A 17,876-nucleotide genomic window follows, 5' to 3' on the forward strand; every position below is an offset into this window, starting at 1 on the left:
TTTATCACCTTTGCAAAATTGGCATGTGATAAAGCCTTAAGGGCCTTTTCTTTCTTTACTTTATAAACTTAGCATGTGATAAACTGTCTAGAATCCAAGTGGGAGAGAAACGTATAAAACAGCCATCCTATCCAGACTAACTTTGCGACAACAAACAGAAAACAGCATACAGACAACAACAAACAAACGATAACCTAAAGAAAAAACCTAAAGAAAAAAAAAAAACTGCACTTTTTCCTACATTCCCTTCACGTAGCCCTTACGCTACCAGTCCCATCAATCCTCTCAGAAAATACGAGTTTCCTATATTGACCATGGCCAAACACACTGAGCACGAGCCGATCGCCATTGTAGGCATTGGATGCCGCTTTCCGGGAGGCATAAATACAAAGGCAGACCTCTGGCAAGTCCTCTGCCAGGGCCTCGATGTCCTGACTGAGGTGCCGGCTGATCGGTTTGATGTGACCGCCTTACACGATGACGACGTTAGGAAATACGGAGTCATTCGAAGCCGCAGGGGTGGATTCGTCGACGATATTTACGGGTTCGATGCCGAGTTCTTCGGTCTGTATCCTGGAGAAACGTCCCGGATGGATCCTCAGCAGCGGTTAGCTCTGGAGGCCTCTGTGCACGCCATCGAGGACTCTGGCATTCCGCTTCATCGTGTGGCTGGGTCACGAACAGGTGTGTTCCTCGGAACATTCATGTCTGACCATTTGAGTATGCAGACAGCCACGGAGCAGCGGGACAACATCAGCCCGCATAGTGCGATGGGCGTGTCCAACAGCTCGATTGCAAATAGGGTATCGCATCGACTCGATCTACAGGGCGCCAGTGTAACTCTTGATACCGCTTGTTCCAGCAGTCTCGTGGCATTACATCTTGCCTGCCAGAGCCTGTGGACAGGTGAGAGTGAAGGTGCTCTGGCTGGTGGCGTCAACGCTCTCCTTCGGCCTGAGTCTACAATCTTGATGACGAAGGCCGGGTTTCTTTCTCCAGATGGCGCCTGCAAATCATTCGATGCGGCAGGAAATGGATATGTCCGTAGCGAAGGTGTCGGAATGGTGTATTTGAAACCCCTTAGCCGAGCGCTTCAAGACAACGACAGAATCTATGCCACGATTCGCGGCTCACTGGTGAATTCAGACGGATACACTTCAGACGGATTCACGGTCCCAAGTCTGAAAGCACAGACCGCACTTCTACAGCGTGTATACTCCAACGCTGGGGTAGATCCTTCTATGGTGCGATATGTCGAAGCTCATGGGCCTGGGACACCAGTGGGCGATCCTGTTGAGGCACGCGCCGTCGGAGGACATATCGGGCTAGCGCGTGGGAAAGGGGATAAGTTCTTGTGGATAAGCTCAATCAAAGGCAACCTTGGCCACCTGGAGGGTGCCTCCGGCATTGCTGGCCTCATCAAGGCTGCACTCGTGGCCTATCATGGTGCAATTCCTCCTCAGGTAAACCACAGCATCCCTAATCCGGCAATTGATTTACAATCTCTCCGTCTCAAGATCCCGAGATGTATGATTGATCTAAAGCAAGACGTGGAAGGCGGGATCATGGTTGGCGTGAATTCTTTTGGGGCTGGCGGCACGAATGCTCATGTGATTCTAGAGCAGGCTCCTCCCATTGCTGGCGGCCAAACATCCCTCCACGACCCTCGGGTGTTTCTTCTGTCTGCACGATCGCTATCTGCTCTCAAGGAATTATCAGATCAACTTATTGATCATCTAAAGCATCAGCAGCCTAACCTCACGGACATCGCATACACACTTGCCAGCCGCCGAAGCCGCCATCGCCATATTTGTATAATCCCCGCCAGACAACTCGACGAACTGTGCGATCGCCTCAGCCACCTGTCATCTGGGCGGACTCCAAAAGAGGCCTTGGTCTTGGAGAAGAAGTATGATAGACCTCGGGTTGCCTTCGCCTTTTCTGGTCAAGGTGGCCAGTGGTTCGGTATGGGTTTGGCCCTGGCGCAACAGGAAGCTGTTTTCCGTGAGTCGCTTACGGCGTTTGATGAAATCTTTCGGACACATTCAGGAATCTCCATCGTCCATGAAATATCAAAACACCAAGATGAATCCCGCTTGAACAGCACTACAATCGTTCAGCCTGCTATCGTGGCCATTCAGATTGCACTAGCAAGAACATTGATCTCATATGGTCTCGAGCCCGAGGCAATTGTAGGCCACTCAATTGGAGAGGTTGCAGCCGCGCATCTCGCGGGTGCGCTGTCCCTCGAGCAAGCTGTTACCGTTATTTATTATCGATCGAAGATACAGAACCGGGCTGCTGACCTCGGTTCTATGCTGGCTGTCGGACTATCCTCAACAGAAGCAGAAAAGATCATCTCCCGGAAGCAGGTTGCTAAGAGAGTTGCGGTTGCTGCTATGAATGGCCCTAAAATGACAACTATAGCTGGAGACTCAGCAGATCTGCGACTCATTGCAAAGGAGCTTGAATTGCAGGGGACTTTTGCTCGGTTTGTCAATGTGGAAGTCCCATATCACAGCCATTTCATGGACCCTCTAGAAACCGACCTTACAGACGCGCTAGGATCAATTCAAGGCATACCCACCAATATCAGTCTCTACTCCACTGTCACAGCCTCTATCGAGCCTGGGACTCATCTAACTGGAAAGTACTGGTTCGATAATGTGCGAAAGCCAGTCCGATATGTTGAGACCGCCAAGAGATTGATTGACGACGGCTACAATTTTGTCGTCGAGATCGGCCCACACCCTGTCCTTGTTTCGGGGACTCGAGAAATTGCCGAGGCTGCTGGACGCAAGGTTCACATCCTTCCAGCCATGATGCGGGGCAAAGACCATGAGCCCTTTGCCATTGTTCTAGGAGCTGGGTATGCTGTTGGTGCTGATGTTCAGATTGATGTTTTTAATGGTGGAGGTGGTCATTTTATCGACCTCCCTATGTACCCCTTCCAACGGAAGCACTTCTCATTCGAACATCCAGAGGCTCAACAACGCCGACTTGGGATATCCAGGCATCCATTCGATGGGGGTTTGACTAGCTTAAGCGACGACGGCCGCGGAAGTGTCCGCCTCAGGGCTAGCATCGGCGTCTCTCCTTTCCTAGCTGAACATGTCGCTGATGGCACTATGATATTCCCCGCTTCTGCGCATATCGAGGCTGCTTATATGGCTGCGAAAGATTTTATGCCACTCGCAGACGTCTGGTTGGAGGACCTCAAATTTGAACACCCTTTGGTGCTAGCCCCGCCCGAGGAATTCGCTCCTCAAGTCCTCCTTGAGATAACATCTATTGCAAAAACTTACACCATCAGTTCCCGACCAGCGGATTCTCCCCCCTCGACACCATGGCAGACTTGTTCTACAGGTCGAATCAATGCCTTTGATTCGATTTCAAACACCAGTGCCGAAGCACTAGAAGATGTCAGGTGCCGAGTTCAAGCGGGTAAAGCATTTGATAAAGAAGAATTCTACTCAACACTCGAACGATCCGGCCTTCGATATGGTGAGGCATTCCGAGGTATACAAGAGTTATGGCAACTCGGAACAGAAATCTTTGCCCACGTCAAGCTTCCCGAACCCCTTACTCATGACACAGCTCGATTTCGATTTCATCCTGCGTCCCTAGACGCTTGCCTACAAACAGTATTCGCCGATGTGCAACATCGTGGCGACGCTCGCTATGTGTATTTACCCCACAAGATTGAAAGAGTGCAAGTCTCTGATGCATATGGCGCAACAGAGGTTTTTGTATATACCAAAATTCAGCACCATGACAGGAATTCACTGCGCTGCGATACACATGTGTACAACGCATCCGGCCGTGTAATTGCAACAATTATTGGAATGACTGTCAAACGCCTGCTAGGAGCACACATCCCTGAACCAGTTGAGTATGAAACTACTTTCCAGGAGGAATCGCGATCCACTGGCAACAGAACAGAGGCAGACTTTGCCAGTGTCTTGGTCCTCGGGAACAGAAGCTTGGAAGTCACTCAGCTTGCCCGAGAGGCATTCCCCCGGGCGTCAGTCTCCCATAAACCTGTGACATGGATTGAGCGGTTCGCCGATAGCACTGCAAAAGACTTCAGACTAGACCGCCGGACGCTCATCGTGATATCAACGCTGACACCGTCGCCAGACCACGACCTGGTAGCACAGATGGGGTCTGTTGTTCCGACTCTCTTACATCTTTCCCGCTGGATTCACCATCAAGGCGGAACCCCTACAGTGGCAGTACTACTTGCGGGAGCGTGCATGACACCGTCAGACTTACAATGCAACCCAGCCACGGCTGCGTTAGAGGCCGCGGTGCGTTTGATGGTGAACGAGCTTCCCCAATCGGACATCCGTGTCATTGACCTTCCCTTGGGCCAGAACGACTGGGACTTCCAGTCCGTTAAGGAGGAGCTCCTGTCTAATCGTCACGATCGTCATGACACTGTTGTCGCGATACGCCCCGGAGGACGATTTGTTAGACGGATTATCCCCCTTACTGCTGAGGAAGCCGAGAAGCGAGCCATGAAGAAGCTCCCCGCGCAAGGCGGAAGGTATACATGTGAGCCAGATCAAAGTGGCATTATTATCAGGCAACAAACTTCGAAAAACCTAGGCGCAGAAGAAGTAGCTATTGAAGTCCATGCCGCTTCCTTGAACTTCAAAGACGTTATGAATGAGAGGAACTTGACAAGTGATCTCTCCGTCTCCGGCGCACTTTCGGGTCAGAAGCTTGGCCTCGAAGTCGCAGGGAAAGTCGTTGATATAGGGGCGAATGTCAACGATATCCAGCTCGGTACAAAGGTCATGGCCCGAGTTGCGAATGGGCTTGGTGGATTCGTTACGACCGATCGCTGTCATGTTTCCCCAATTCCTAAGCAACTCACAGCCTCTCAAGCTGCTTCTATCCCAGTCGCTTACGTCACAGCATACTATGCTTTAGTCCATCTCGGCAGATTGACTGACAAAGACACTGTTCTTATCCATGCAGCAGCTGGAGGGGTTGGAGGGGCTGCCATTCAGATTGCTAAGCTCTGTGGGGCTCGCATCCTTGCTACAGCTGGTAACCCTAAACGTCGTGCTTGGGTTCTCGGTCAGGGTGTGGCAGCAGCTTTTGACTCACGGTCTGTATCGTTCTACGACGATATCAAGGCCTTTACTAACGACCGTGGTGTCGATGTCGTGCTCAATTGTCTTACAGGCTCATTATTCTCCCAGTCTTTCGCCTGCCTAGCACCTTTTGGACGCTTTTTAGAAATCGGAACGACCGACATCAACCGGAACACGAAATTGGGCGTCGGTCAGTTCAGCGAGAATCGTTCATTCCTAGCTGTAGATGTTGACCGAATGGCCCTACAAAAGCCGGAACTCCACACCCGGGTGCTTAAAGATGTTTACACCCTCTTCGAGAGCGGGAAATTGGTACCTCCTCCCATCACTGAATACCCCATAACACAACTATCGAGGGCCCTCAAATCACTATCTCGTTCTGCAGTAATTGGAAAAGTGGTTATGACTATGCCAGAGAATACCACCATTGAGGCATCTGTGCCGACTCGACTGAATTTGCGGGCTGACCGAAGCTACCTCATCACTGGAGGGGCTAGCGGACTTGGCCTGCAAATAGCAAGATTTCTGGCTGAGCGAGGAGCAAAGCATCTTATTCTTGTGAGCCGTTCTGGGCCCAAAACTGCCGAAGATAAAGCAATTCTTCTCGAAATGGAGGCAAGCGGTGTCGTGATTATAATTGAGCACGCGGATATCAGTAACCGGGAAATGGTCGCATCGTTATTCTGCAAACGAGACTGGCCGACAATTGCGGGTATTGTTCACTGTGCAAATGTTCTGCGTGAGCTCTACTCATACGATACATCTATGGAAGATTTCTGGACAGTGTTTAACCCAAAAGCGCTTGGTGCATGGAACTTGCACCTGGAGACAAAGGATATGCATCTTGACTTTTTCGTCATGACCTCATCCATCTCCAGCATGTTAGGGCTGATTGGTCAGTTCAGCTATGCGGCTTCGAACCAGTTTCTAGACTCATTGGCGCACTATCGCCAGGCAAATGGCCTACCGGGGCTTTCACTTAACTATGGGGTTCTAGGAGATTTCGCCAGCATGACCCGCAAGTCGGTGGAGACAGATAAGCTTATGGGCATTTTGCGATCGTATGGCTTATATGCCATGAGTCTACCGATGGTCCTTTCCGCATTTGAACGTTCCATCCTACAAGGCGCAACGCAACGAATGCCTTTGAACATCAATTGGTCCGTATTTCTCAGAGCACACCCACATCTGCTCCGTGACGGGGCTTTCTTTGGGTTGGATGCAGAAGAGAGTAGGAATGGTGATCCTGCATCTTGCGGATCATTTTCTTCGCCTCAAGGGCCGGCACCTTCCGAGGCAATCGCTGAGACACTGCGCTCTAGGCTGGCCAAGATCCTTGGGGTCGAGGTAGACCAGATCGCCCTTACTGAGAAGATCGACCAGTATGCATTCGACTCTATCACCATGACTCAGATCCGAGGTGTAATACTTCAAGAGTTTCGAATTTCGTTTGCACTCATGAGGTTATTTCAGGGTCCTAGCCTGCAGGAGATCGCCAACGAAGTTTCGGTACAGATGGGCAATGAGACTAATAACCTAACAAACAGCGAGAACGGAAGAGGGTCAGATGATAACCACGGCATGTATGATGGCCTCAGCGTGGTATCGAAGTGGTTGGTCCGTGGTGTTCCTCTAGTGAAGACCCGAGGCCGGCTTTTCCTATTCCATCCTATGGGGACAGGAGCTTCATTCTTTGCCCCATTCCTGCTCGACCCACCAGAAGGCTTTGACACTGTCGCGGTCCAGCTACCAGGGCGCGAGGGGAGGAATGATGAGCCTGTGCCTTCTCAGATGGCCGAGATCGTTACAGGTATAGTAAGCGAAATTGGCGAGATTGGAGCCCAGGACGTTTTCTGGGGGCACTCATTCGGTGGCGTTGTCGCTTTCGAAACTCTCAGAGCGCTCAAAAGGCGACGCAGTATCTTGCCTCGCCTGGTAGTTACTGGAACCATCGCGCCTCATCTTGTCCGTCTATGGCAGAAGCGAGACGTTCTTCTCCGAGTTATGGCCGACGACTACAACCCAGACTACATGCTCGCTGTATCGCGATATGTGGACGACGCCAACTTTTTCCGGGCCTTACTACCGAAAATGAAGAAAGACATGCCATTTTTGATGGGATATGAATATGTCGAAGAAGATGAGACTCTTGGTGTGCCAATCACGGCGTTTGCGGCACGGCAAGATGATGTCGTGTACCCAGATGAAATTCAGCCATGGGCCTCACATACGCAAGATTTTAGGCTTTTTGAAGTTGACGGAGACCACTGGTTCTTGCATCGTAATCGCGACTTGCTTCGCCAGACATTGGAAAGGATGGCAACATAATCTGCTTCTGCCTATGCAAGTAGGAAATAGGCATATAAATATTAATTACTACTGTTTTTCGGATCCAGAGTGAGATATGATTCTCGGGTTTTACGTGTTTCATCAGGATTCGGCTAATTAGAAACTGTTAAACACGTGCTGGGTTATTACATGCATGCAGGGGACATTCAATATTGCGCACGTGAACAGTAGAGACGTATAGTGAGCTCGCTGTAAGTCTCTTTCCTTTTCCTTTCTCCATAATCTTAGATAGCTTATCGCAAGACCACCTATTGTTAAATAAACTCAGGTTCAACGCCTTAAGTAAATATTATAGAATTTGTTATATAAAGTTAATTATCAGCTGATAACTAATATAAAATATAAATACTAGGTATAAGTTATATAGATCTTTGGTTGACTTTGTTTACTGGTATTAATTATTATTAATATATCTTACTATGACTTTGCCTAACTTATAAATCTCTGATAGGATTTAATTTAAAGAAATAACTTAATATAATAATTAGGTTTTTAGATAAATAAATTAATTTATATTAGGTTTATATAAGTATTAGTTTTAATATAATTAAAAAATTAGAAACTAAAAATATAAGGTATATATAATATAACTGCAGGGTTTATAATATATAAGGCATTTATATAATAATTATATAAGCCATTAAACCACAGGGCAAAAGACCAGGCCATAATTATAAGGGTTATACCTAACCATTATGCCATAAGGCAAAAGATTAGCTAATAACTACTATTATAGTAATTACTATAGTGCATATAGCTACTTATAGGAGCTCATAGTAAACTAAATTATAATATAATATTCCCTCTCTAATAGCTTATAACCTAGAAGCCTACTAAAGCCAGCTATTATAGGGGAAACTAAGCCCTATAAGCAGTGCAGCTACCAACCCCTAAGTATATACCCTGTAGTTGCCCCTAACTGCGTTACGAGGGTAGCCTAATAAGTAGCTATTCTAAAGGTTATAAGAGGTAATTAAACCTTTGACCTTTGGGCCACCTGCTTTTAGTAGTTATTATATAATAGCTATACCTAATTATTATGCCATAAGGTAAAAGACTAGCTAATAACTGCTATTATAGTAATTATAATAGTATATATAGCTACTTATAAGAGCTTATAGTAAACTAAACTATAATAATACTTATTAAGTAAGTAATTATAAGTATATTATAGCTGTCTTATAAAAGCCTTATAGCGCTGTTAAAGGCATAAATTATAATATACCTCTCTTACCCTTAACTTTCTCTTTAGCCTTGTCCTTGCTATTACTAAGAAGAGTATATTTCTAGAAATTACTTATCTTAATTCTCTCCTCCCTATTATATCCTTTAAGCTTAATTATTATAGTTAATAGGTAAAGATAATATTATTAACTAACTTAAGTTAATTAGAAAGAGATATTACACAAGTTATAACGCCGCCCATTTAAGGTCTAATCCTTTGCGCTAATGCACGCAGCTGACAACTGCATCGGGGGTTAGTGGGATCTGGGAAAAACGCTTAAGTGTGCTATCATGTTCGGTTAAGGGAAGGTTTTGACCTAAACCCAGCAGATACAGGGAGTCGGATGCTCGGTAGTACATTACACTTTTATCCGCGGGCTCGATGCTCTATTCGGCCCGTATCCATGGGAAGTGGAACCGGTAAAGACGATACAAACTCATGATCACTTTGGGATAAGCGCGAAGCCACACTTATTATAACGCTTATCTGGGCAGTTATAAAACCAAGGCTGTTGTAGCCAGACTTCTTCCAATCTTGTTTATTTCATACTCGCATTTCTTATTACTGCGCAGACAACAGAGTATCTCAAACCGCACACGATTCAGCATGGTCAACACACTACCATTCGGCGACAAGCAAATCCCAGTACCCGGCTTTGGGGCCATGGGTCTAAATTCAGCCATGGGCAACGATCTTGAACTCGAACAGGCTGAGCCAGTCCTTATGAAAGCGGTAGAGCTTGGCTGTACGTTTTGGGATACTGCTGTAAGTAAATTCTCGAGTGACGGGCGGTCAAGGCATTTTTGCTGATTGCTGCGGGCCCTAGGTCGCCTACAAGAATGGTGCGAATGAAAAGTTGCTTGGTGACTTCATAAAGAAGCACAATGTCCGCGACAAACTGTTTGGTGAGCATACTAGTGTCCTGGTGCTGTATTACGCGTGGTCGCTGACAAGAGGTTGCGGTGTAGTAGCCTCAAAATGCGGATTTGACGTGTTTTCGCCTCAACGAACCGTGACCAACTCGGCAGCTCATATCAAGGAATACATTGAAGGGACGATTGAGAGGCTTGGTTTCACTCCCGATCTCTACTATCTGCACAGAATTGACCCTAGTGCGTAGAATTACTGTGCCTATGCCTGCTTTCATCAGTTCTAACAATATCAAGGTACGCCGCTCGAGGAGTCCATTGGTGCTCTCGATGAGCTCCGCCGCGCTGGAAAGACCAAGTACATTGGTCTATCCGAATGCTCTGCTACGACCTTGCGCAAAGCTAATTTAGGTACGTATACACAGTGCAGTGCTAAGAGAATTTAGTGGTACTAACATATTCAAGTTGCCAAAATCGATGCCGTCCAGGCTGAGTACTCTGCCTTCGAAACGATACACGAAATGAGTGGTCTTATCGACACAGCTAAGGAGCTAGGGATAGCCTTTATTGCATTTAGTCCTTTAGGACACGGCTGGCTTGTAGATAACTTTGATTATAAGTCTCCCGATGACTTTGCACCTAATGATTTCCGCCGCACTGGTAGGCTACCTCATTTACAAGCGAGCTAGAGCATCATCAGACAGGAGGCTGACCTTTATCATTATAGTCCCAAAGTTCCAAGGCCAGAACTTTTATCATAATAAGGCAATTGTAAATGAGATGAAGAAGCTAGCTACACAGAAGGGCTGCACAGTTGCGCAGATTGCACTGGCATGGGTGGCTGCGCAGGGGCTTATCAGCATCCCAGGTACGACTAAGGTCTCGCGTTTGGAAGAAAACTGGGCATCTCGGGCTGTTGTCTTGACAGAAGAAGAGGAGAAGGCAATGCGGAAGATTGTAAACGATGCTAAGCCGATTGGGGAGAGGTTCGCGGCCAATATGCAGCAATTGGTGGGTCACTAGATTCATAGCGGTTTAGTGGTGATTGTGGCTCATTTTGTGATCTTGACGGTCTTGGAAGATCCGAGTCAAATCTTTGAAAAGTTAGGCATTGAATTAGAAGCAAAACTCAGTCATAATCTAATACCTTCATGTGGGCTTGTGAAGCTTTGTCATTACTGGGATCTGAACAGAGGACGCTCGCCTCTTTGAGAGCGCCACATATCGGTAGACCTGAATAGGTCGAAGCAGTCTGAAATGACCCAGCCCCAGGATCGAGCAAACTCTGCCGTAACTTCCCATCCGCTAGGATCCCACGGTTCGCGCCAGACAATCACCCCAGTACCTTGACCGTGACCACGCCCCGTAAAGGCACGACATAGACCCGCTTCGTCATATGTATCAACGCTTCGTTCAAGTATGTTATCGCGGAGTTGAGCTACTGGGAGTAGATCTATCCAGGGATGGTGCTCTGTGCGATATTGAAGACTGGTCGGCCGAAGACCATGAGGCAAAGTTTCCGTGTTGATATTCACGCTGACGGGCCAAGGCCCAGCAACAACGAATAGTGAGCAGGCATCATCGTGCATGTGATCAGCAGAGAGGCCAAAGACCTCTGCATTTAGCATCAATGCCCGAGAAAAGTTGAACTGAGATAGGCTAGAGAGCATGTTGGACCTAATGATCCCAGTTCTTCTGTCGTGGCTCGCAATTGTTTCGAATACACGAATTATGGCGTGATTGTCCCAAGAATGCAACTGAAGTATGCTAATTTTGTCTACAAGCATCTTGAGATCTAATTCGTGGTTCAGGACAGCGGTGATCAAGACCCGGATGGAGGGAATGGATGTAGCATTGCGGTGGGGGACCGTGGGTACGGCAGTCGAGGGCCCGAGAGTACAAGGCGAAGGCTTGTGTCGTTGACGAGCACCTACGAGGAAAGTGTTAACACTGCTAGATACCTCGAGGAGGAGAACGTTGGTAGATGACGAGCTTACGGTGCGACCGCTGATTGATGCGATTCTGAATCTTCTTCCGTTTTGCCGAGTCGGCTACACCGGACCAATTATCCTTATCGCCGATGATAGCGGATCGTAGAAGAAGCTGATGATGAAGGTTGGTGGGTTCAGACATCATTGCTTGAAGTGGTAGAGAGATATGGAGTAGTACTGTCCAAGGTTGCGTTCAAGTCGAAGCAAGTGTGCGGTTATATGCTGGAGGATGACACTTGCGTCAAACAGGGGAGTGACTAGGTTAAGAGAATTCAAGCCGATAAAGCGCTTAACCGTAAGTAGTAATCCCCAATGGAGATCTATGCACCTGTCACCAACTTGCATTAGTTTGAACGCTAGACATCCCAAGGTTTCGGCAAAGGCTCGTGCGAGAAAACGGCAATGCAGTCAGCGCTATAACCATTGTAGTACTGCATTGATGATCACGTCTGTAAAAGCTCCATGACGATGTCGCTTCGCCCAAAGCTCCTACCGCATCATGTGTATACTTCCATGGTGACGCAAGCAGCGTGTTTTTAGAGCTCGTCATCTCCTCAATAAGGACCCTTGGCAGGCGACCCTGAACGCGCGGCAAAAGTCGACCCCTGGCTGTATGGAGACATGATTCATATAAAACATGATGATGAATATCCTCTCAGGCTGTCTAGGATATTGTGGCATGTGCATGTCAGAAGCTTATCACTGCTAGCAGAAACAAAATGAAGTTCGCACACTTGTACCTAGTCGGCCAATTGTTCACGTCGACGAATGCTATTGGCTCGATGGTTCAGAATAGCAGATTGTCCCTCCGGCGAGACGGATCAAACTGCAAAAATGCCGTACGTGCTGAACCACAACGGTGCCAAGGTCCTCCAACTAACCGGGATAGTGTGCGATTTTAGCCTCCGAATTTCCAGGCAGATTCCATTACGACGACGATGATTCCGACTTTACAATCTGGGACCAGAAACAATTAGAGACCGCGTATGTCTGTCGCGTCCAACCTGCATCTGCCAACGAGGTTTCCAGAGTCTTACAAGTCCTCGTACACAATTGGTGCAGATTCGCGGTCAAATGCGGCGGCCACTCACGATTTCCGGACGACTCAGTCTCCGTCGATGGGGTTACTATCGACCTTGGCTTGATTAATAGTACCGTCATCTCAGGTGACAATAAAACAGCTCGTGTCGGCGGCGGGTCCCTCAGTCGCCAGGTTTTTGCCGCTCTTGATCCGTATGGTCTGGCATACGTTGGTGGAAGAGTTGGGCAAGTTGGCATTGGGGGGTTTACTCTTGGAGGAGGTACCTCAGTGCTGGCTGGAAAGTATGGATGGGCACTGGATCATGTCCTTGAGTACGAGGTGAGAGAATCTGTTGCTTTGCTTGTGAAGACGTGAAAGCGCTGACCCCAGAAAGGTTGTTCTTGCCAATGCTACAATTGTGACGGCATCACAAGATTTGCATCCGGATTTATACTATGCTCTTCGAGGCGGTGGTAACAATTACGGCATCGTGACATCGTTAAATATCAGTGTCTTTCCCCAGGGTCCTGTGTATACCGGTTCGCGTACCTTTGGCGATGGTCAGACGGATCGAGTGCTTGAAGAGGCCGAGAAAGTCTTCGCAGTCCAAGACTCTGAAGATACCGCCGTAGGTCTGGAGTACCGGTATACATACACTGTGCAAAGTGGCTGGAGCATTTCAACCACCCAAAGATACGCGAAGCCAATACTGTACCCTTCGGTATTTGATAGTCTCAACAGCATCCCAGCATTGGGAAATCTCACCGGCGGTATCAACAGTCTTGCCAATAGCACGAGTTCGCAAGGAGAATTGGGGATAACACGGTAAGAGAGCTACATTATCTTGTTGTATCTGGCGGCTAAAGACAAAACAACAGGAACGTGTTCACCACTTTGACGCACTACCCATCCATAGACTTGAGCAAGAAGGGCCATGCTATCCTTAAGGGCCTTGTGGAGGGAAGAAATTTGACTAGTTTGAATCCACAGCTAATCACATATTCCATACCTGCCGCGACAATGGCAATGTCCAAGGCAAGAGGTGGCAACGCTTTCGGTCTTGACGTCGAAGGTCATCTTATTCGTAAGCCGTTACCCCCTACCCTTGGTCTACTGCAGATCGTCACCTTGTAGTGAAGCGAATATGAGTTGATGTTAAATTAGTCAATCTCTTGTCTTTGAGCTGGACTGATAGCGCAATGGACAATGCCGCGTATGCTTTGGCAAATGACTTTATTGCAGACTTTCAAAAGGCTGCGGAGAGTCTCGACTCCTTTCACCCATTCGTCTACATCAATTATGCGAACAAGGGACAAGACGTCTTCGCGAGTTACGGCAAGGACAATCACAGGAGATTGATTGAAGTGCAGCAGGCGTTGGACCCAAAGGGTGTATTTACAACTTCGGGGCTCTGGACTGGCTTTTTCAAGGTACGATGATCCGCTATACCTGTACGTAAACAACTCATGTAGTCCCCGGCCTAAATCGTTGGGCAGCGCAATTGGAAATAACTACATTTATTGGATCCTGGGAGGACTCGAAAAACAACAAAGACCGCAATGAAGACATGCATAGAATAGTCTATTTAGATAAGAATACCATGTTTACTGGCCACTGAACTGTGAAAGATAACCTCAGTTAAAGAAGTATACGTCGGTCGATTCTCATTCCATACCCAAGACAAGTCTTCCACCTGTGGCATATAGAAACGTCCTATAAGCTCTACAAAAGGTGATTATCATAGCTAAGGCATCAGAATTTATTGTAGACCCGTACAAGCAATTTGGAATGCGGATTACTCCGGGGCTTACGCCGGTCTTAGCCTCATTAGTGTGAATAACAACAACAACCTTTACTGATTGTATTGCTGTTCTGCCGAATGCGGTAACTAGGTTCACGGCTCGACGAAACAACTCGAATTCAGATAACTGTAGCAGAGGGCCGGGCAAGGAGAATTAAGCGGCAGGCACAAGTCTTAGCAATTTTCATAACAATGAATAGCATATAACGTTTTATTAATAGGTAGTGAGTTGAGTTCTATGTAGTGCTAGCCCAAATTGCACATCTCTGTCCGGCTGCATCGTAATCCTACCCGGTTCTTCAACCAACTGTCACAATCACTTTTCCAACGTGCTGGTTTCTCTCAAGATAGCGATGCGCTTCGGCAATATCGTGAAACGAAAAGGTTTTGTCGATAACAGGCCTCAACACGCCCTCGGAGATAACTCTTAGCACAAAATTCACCATCTTGGCGCGCTTCTTTGGGTTCGATAAAGTTTGAAAAACAGCTGAAAACTTAATAGTGGCAAACTTGGCCATCCCCTTCAGCGGGTCTATTAAAGCTGGTGACAGGTCTAAGACGCCATAAATAAGGAGAATACCGTTGATGACAAGTGCATCGAGCAGCTTGTTGATATTCTCTCCAGCAATCGGGTCATAGATGACGCGGCAGCCGATGCCGTCCGTGATACGTGCCACTTCCGTCGCTATATCCTGTTCGCTGGCGACGATGACATGCCCAATCCCAATTGACTTGAGTGCCGCAACCTTGGACCGACTCCTAGTCGTACAGATTGTAATGGCCCCCTGCGATTGCCATGGACGACGTTGCCGCTGTCAATAGCACGTATTCGCCCTTTTGTAGCTTAGCAGTATCAAGCATGGCATTCCAGTCCGTGCTGTACTGCATCCATAACGCGACCCCATCAATAAATGATATGTCGTTGGGCATCTTGACCACTATATCCGCCGGCACGTAGGCTTGTTCGCCGTATACCGCGCATTCATGACCCTTCATCTCTGTGGCAAATCCAGGAACGCTCGTGAAGCCCGGGATCGTCGCTACATGATCCCCGGTGCAGAGGCCTTTGATACCCTCACCGACTGCAAGAACTGTTCCAGCACATTCCGACCCCAGCATAGCAGGGAACTCCTTTGGGGGACGAAACCGCCAGCGCGGAAAAAGACTTCCATGCCGTTTATCCCAATGGCCTTGACCTTCAACAGAAGCTCGCCATAACCCTCAAGAGTAATCTCATCGAACTGTAGGACCTCTGGCCCGCCCAATCTATGGAATCTCGCTACCTTCGGTATCTCTGGTTTCGTGGTTTGGCAAGTGGAAGGTGGGTTGTGTAGTCAGGCAGTGCAAGATGTGGAGTATGCTATGCAAGAAAATAGCAGCTCGTATGAGTGTGGAAGGGAATGGGTGGTGGTCGGCCAAAATAAAAGCATAGGGTATGTAAAACGGAGGTTTATATGCAAAAGCTTATGATACTTAAGAAGACTCATGCTCACAAGGGTTCGAAACCAAACGATGGAATAATGACTGGTAAGAAACATTGCTTATCAACCCATAAGGTCCAGAAAGGGGCAATGGTGCGATTTTCTCAGGTCAGCAGTGTATTAGCTCGAGGTTCATGTCTTGGGCTAATCCAGAACTCTCTAGTCCAAAACACACAGCAGACGAGCTATCGTCAGCTGCTAAGTCCGGTCAAGGATATACATGAACTAAGTTCGCAAGACAACTCCGCGACTCGACTAACATCTAGCGAACTCTGCTATTGAGTTATTTTCCGCTCTCCATTCTTTTACTGCACAGGCGTCCAGAACGCTCGGAGCAAGATTCATAACCCATCGATTGCTGGCGGTAACTCATGGACGGCGCTAATGCAGTCTGCTTATCTTTTAAATTGAAGACTCCATACATAGTTCCCCAATTCGGAAACTCCTTGCCGTATGGAAGCAATCTACTTGGTAGCCGAAAACAGAAATTGGACACTCTACTTGAAATCCACAAAGCAATGCATGTTTGTCCATTAACTCCGGTGTTTCTTGGTCTGACTCTGAACTAAGTTTGCGGAGTTTTGAATGTGAGTAGGGTTGGTTGGTAATCTCGGTATCTACGTATATGGGGCTTCATCAAGTTGGTCGAGAGCGAGACATATATTACAACACAGCATGTCGCTACAGAGATGGGTTACTTTATTGACTTATTCCTTCGATATAAACTCAATCTTTATCGTTTCTCTCATCAAATATGAAAGTTGCAATTATCGGCGCAACTGGCCAAACCGGGTCGGTGATTGTGCAGGCCTTGCTGGAATCCACTGCATGGACGTTTGTAAGCCCGCCTCGTGAGAAATAACTGCCTGCCACAGTGCTGACCCTTCTATCTCTTCTGTGCTTTTAGGAGGTTGTCGCCCTAACCAGACCGTCATCTCTTCAGAAGCCGGGCATACTTGAGCTGCAGGAGCAAGGTGTCAAAGTTATTTCTACTGATTTGAGTGGCTCGGAGTCAGTCTTGACTGAGATTCTTATTGGGACAGATGTTGTAATCTCTACAATCTACGGCGGAAGCGTTATGGACGAGGTTCCTTTGATCAATGCGTCTAAAGCTGCAGGTGTGAAGCGGTACCTACCTTGTTTCTTCGCCACAGTGGCTTCCCCTAAAGGGGCGCTTTTGTTGCGGGATATGGTAATTAATCATCCGAACGTCTTTACTAGAAGACGTGTAACTAACATAGTTCTTAGAAGGAAGATGTGTTAAACCACATAAAGAAGATACATCAACCGTTCACTGTTATCGATGTCGGCTGGTGGTATCAAGTTAACTTACCAAAGTTGCCATCAGGTCGTATTGACTATGCAGCAATGGAGACAGCAGATGGGATTGCTGGAGACGGCAATGTGCCATTTGCTTTGACCGATGTACGGGACATAGGCCGCTATGTGGCTCAAATAATCACTGATTCTCGGACCCTGAACCGAATGGTCTTCGCCTATAACGAGATCTGGACGCAGAATCAGATCTACGATTTGCTTGAGAAGCTTAGTGGGGAAAGACTAGATCGCAAATATGTGCGTAACCAGTTAGGTTTGGCAGAGTTAAGAAGTAACTGACTGATAATAGGTCCCTGCTGAGGCTATTGAGGCAAGCATAGCCAAGATCGAGTCAACTGCGCCTTGTCCAGATTCCGTGGAGTTTATCACACTGGCACAGTACCAGTATTGGTATTCTTGTTGTATTCGGGGAGACAATACGCCCGAGTATGCTACTTTCTTGGGATACCTCAATACTCAAGAGCTCTATCCTCATTTTGAGCGGAGAGGATTCAAGCCTTATGTACAGGAAGTCCTAGATGGAAATGGAGAGAGGGTTTACGAGCACCTGAAAGACCTGTCAGCTGCTAGTGTGGACAAGAAAGCGTGAAATACACCTACTATGGTGAGAGTCGCGGCTTGGGCACGAAGAAGACTTGGGTACTAGACTAGGGTCGCGGTCTAAGAGCTTGGGGGTGAAGAGAACACAACTCTTCT

General features: G+C 47.5%; 6 protein-coding genes across 6 annotated transcripts; 4 read left to right on the forward strand and 2 right to left on the reverse strand.

The window, feature by feature from the left end:
• Positions 1-314: 314 nt before the first annotated feature.
• On the forward strand, positions 315-7,433 carry FOIG_15701 (uncharacterized protein; the record flags this gene model as incomplete). Its single annotated transcript, XM_031217088.1, has 1 exon — positions 315-7,433. One exon carries the CDS (start codon positions 315-317, stop codon positions 7,431-7,433), a length of 7,119 nt encoding a protein of 2,372 aa, XP_031053217.1.
• A 1,822-nt stretch (positions 7,434-9,255) lies between these two features.
• Positions 9,256-10,571, forward strand: FOIG_15702 (alcohol dehydrogenase; the record flags this gene model as incomplete). Its single annotated transcript, XM_031217089.1, has 6 exons — positions 9,256-9,444; positions 9,506-9,584; positions 9,648-9,791; positions 9,846-9,959; positions 10,014-10,208; positions 10,276-10,571. The coding sequence occupies exons 1-6, from the start codon at positions 9,286-9,288 to the stop codon at positions 10,569-10,571; spliced, it is 987 nt and encodes a 328-aa protein (XP_031053218.1). The 5' UTR covers positions 9,256-9,285.
• A 152-nt stretch (positions 10,572-10,723) lies between these two features.
• FOIG_15703 (uncharacterized protein) lies at positions 10,724-11,681 on the reverse strand (the record flags this gene model as incomplete). Its single annotated transcript, XM_031217090.1, has 2 exons — positions 10,724-11,478; positions 11,546-11,681. 2 exons carry the CDS (start codon positions 11,679-11,681, stop codon positions 10,724-10,726), a joined length of 891 nt encoding a protein of 296 aa, XP_031053219.1.
• A 577-nt stretch (positions 11,682-12,258) lies between these two features.
• Positions 12,259-13,999, forward strand: FOIG_15704 (uncharacterized protein; the record flags this gene model as incomplete). Its single annotated transcript, XM_031217091.1, has 5 exons — positions 12,259-12,378; positions 12,429-12,899; positions 12,955-13,385; positions 13,439-13,644; positions 13,725-13,999. 5 exons carry the CDS (start codon positions 12,259-12,261, stop codon positions 13,997-13,999), a joined length of 1,503 nt encoding a protein of 500 aa, XP_031053220.1.
• Positions 14,000-14,660: 661 nt separating this feature from the next.
• On the reverse strand, positions 14,661-15,480 carry FOIG_15705 (uncharacterized protein; the record flags this gene model as incomplete). The annotated part of the gene is made up of 2 exons (XM_031217092.1): positions 14,661-15,060; positions 15,131-15,480. The coding sequence occupies 2 exons, from the start codon at positions 15,478-15,480 to the stop codon at positions 14,661-14,663; spliced, it is 750 nt and encodes a 249-aa protein (XP_031053221.1).
• A 1,116-nt stretch (positions 15,481-16,596) lies between these two features.
• FOIG_15706 (uncharacterized protein) lies at positions 16,597-17,769 on the forward strand (the record flags this gene model as incomplete). Its single annotated transcript, XM_031217093.1, has 4 exons — positions 16,597-16,680; positions 16,750-17,034; positions 17,091-17,417; positions 17,470-17,769. The coding sequence occupies 4 exons, from the start codon at positions 16,597-16,599 to the stop codon at positions 17,767-17,769; spliced, it is 996 nt and encodes a 331-aa protein (XP_031053222.1).
• Positions 17,770-17,876: the final 107 nt, after the last annotated feature.

This window comes from Fusarium odoratissimum (assembly GCF_000260195.1).
Source record: "Fusarium odoratissimum NRRL 54006 unplaced genomic scaffold supercont1.57, whole genome shotgun sequence".
In the NCBI taxonomy this organism is placed as follows: Eukaryota; Fungi; Ascomycota; class Sordariomycetes; order Hypocreales; family Nectriaceae; genus Fusarium; species Fusarium odoratissimum.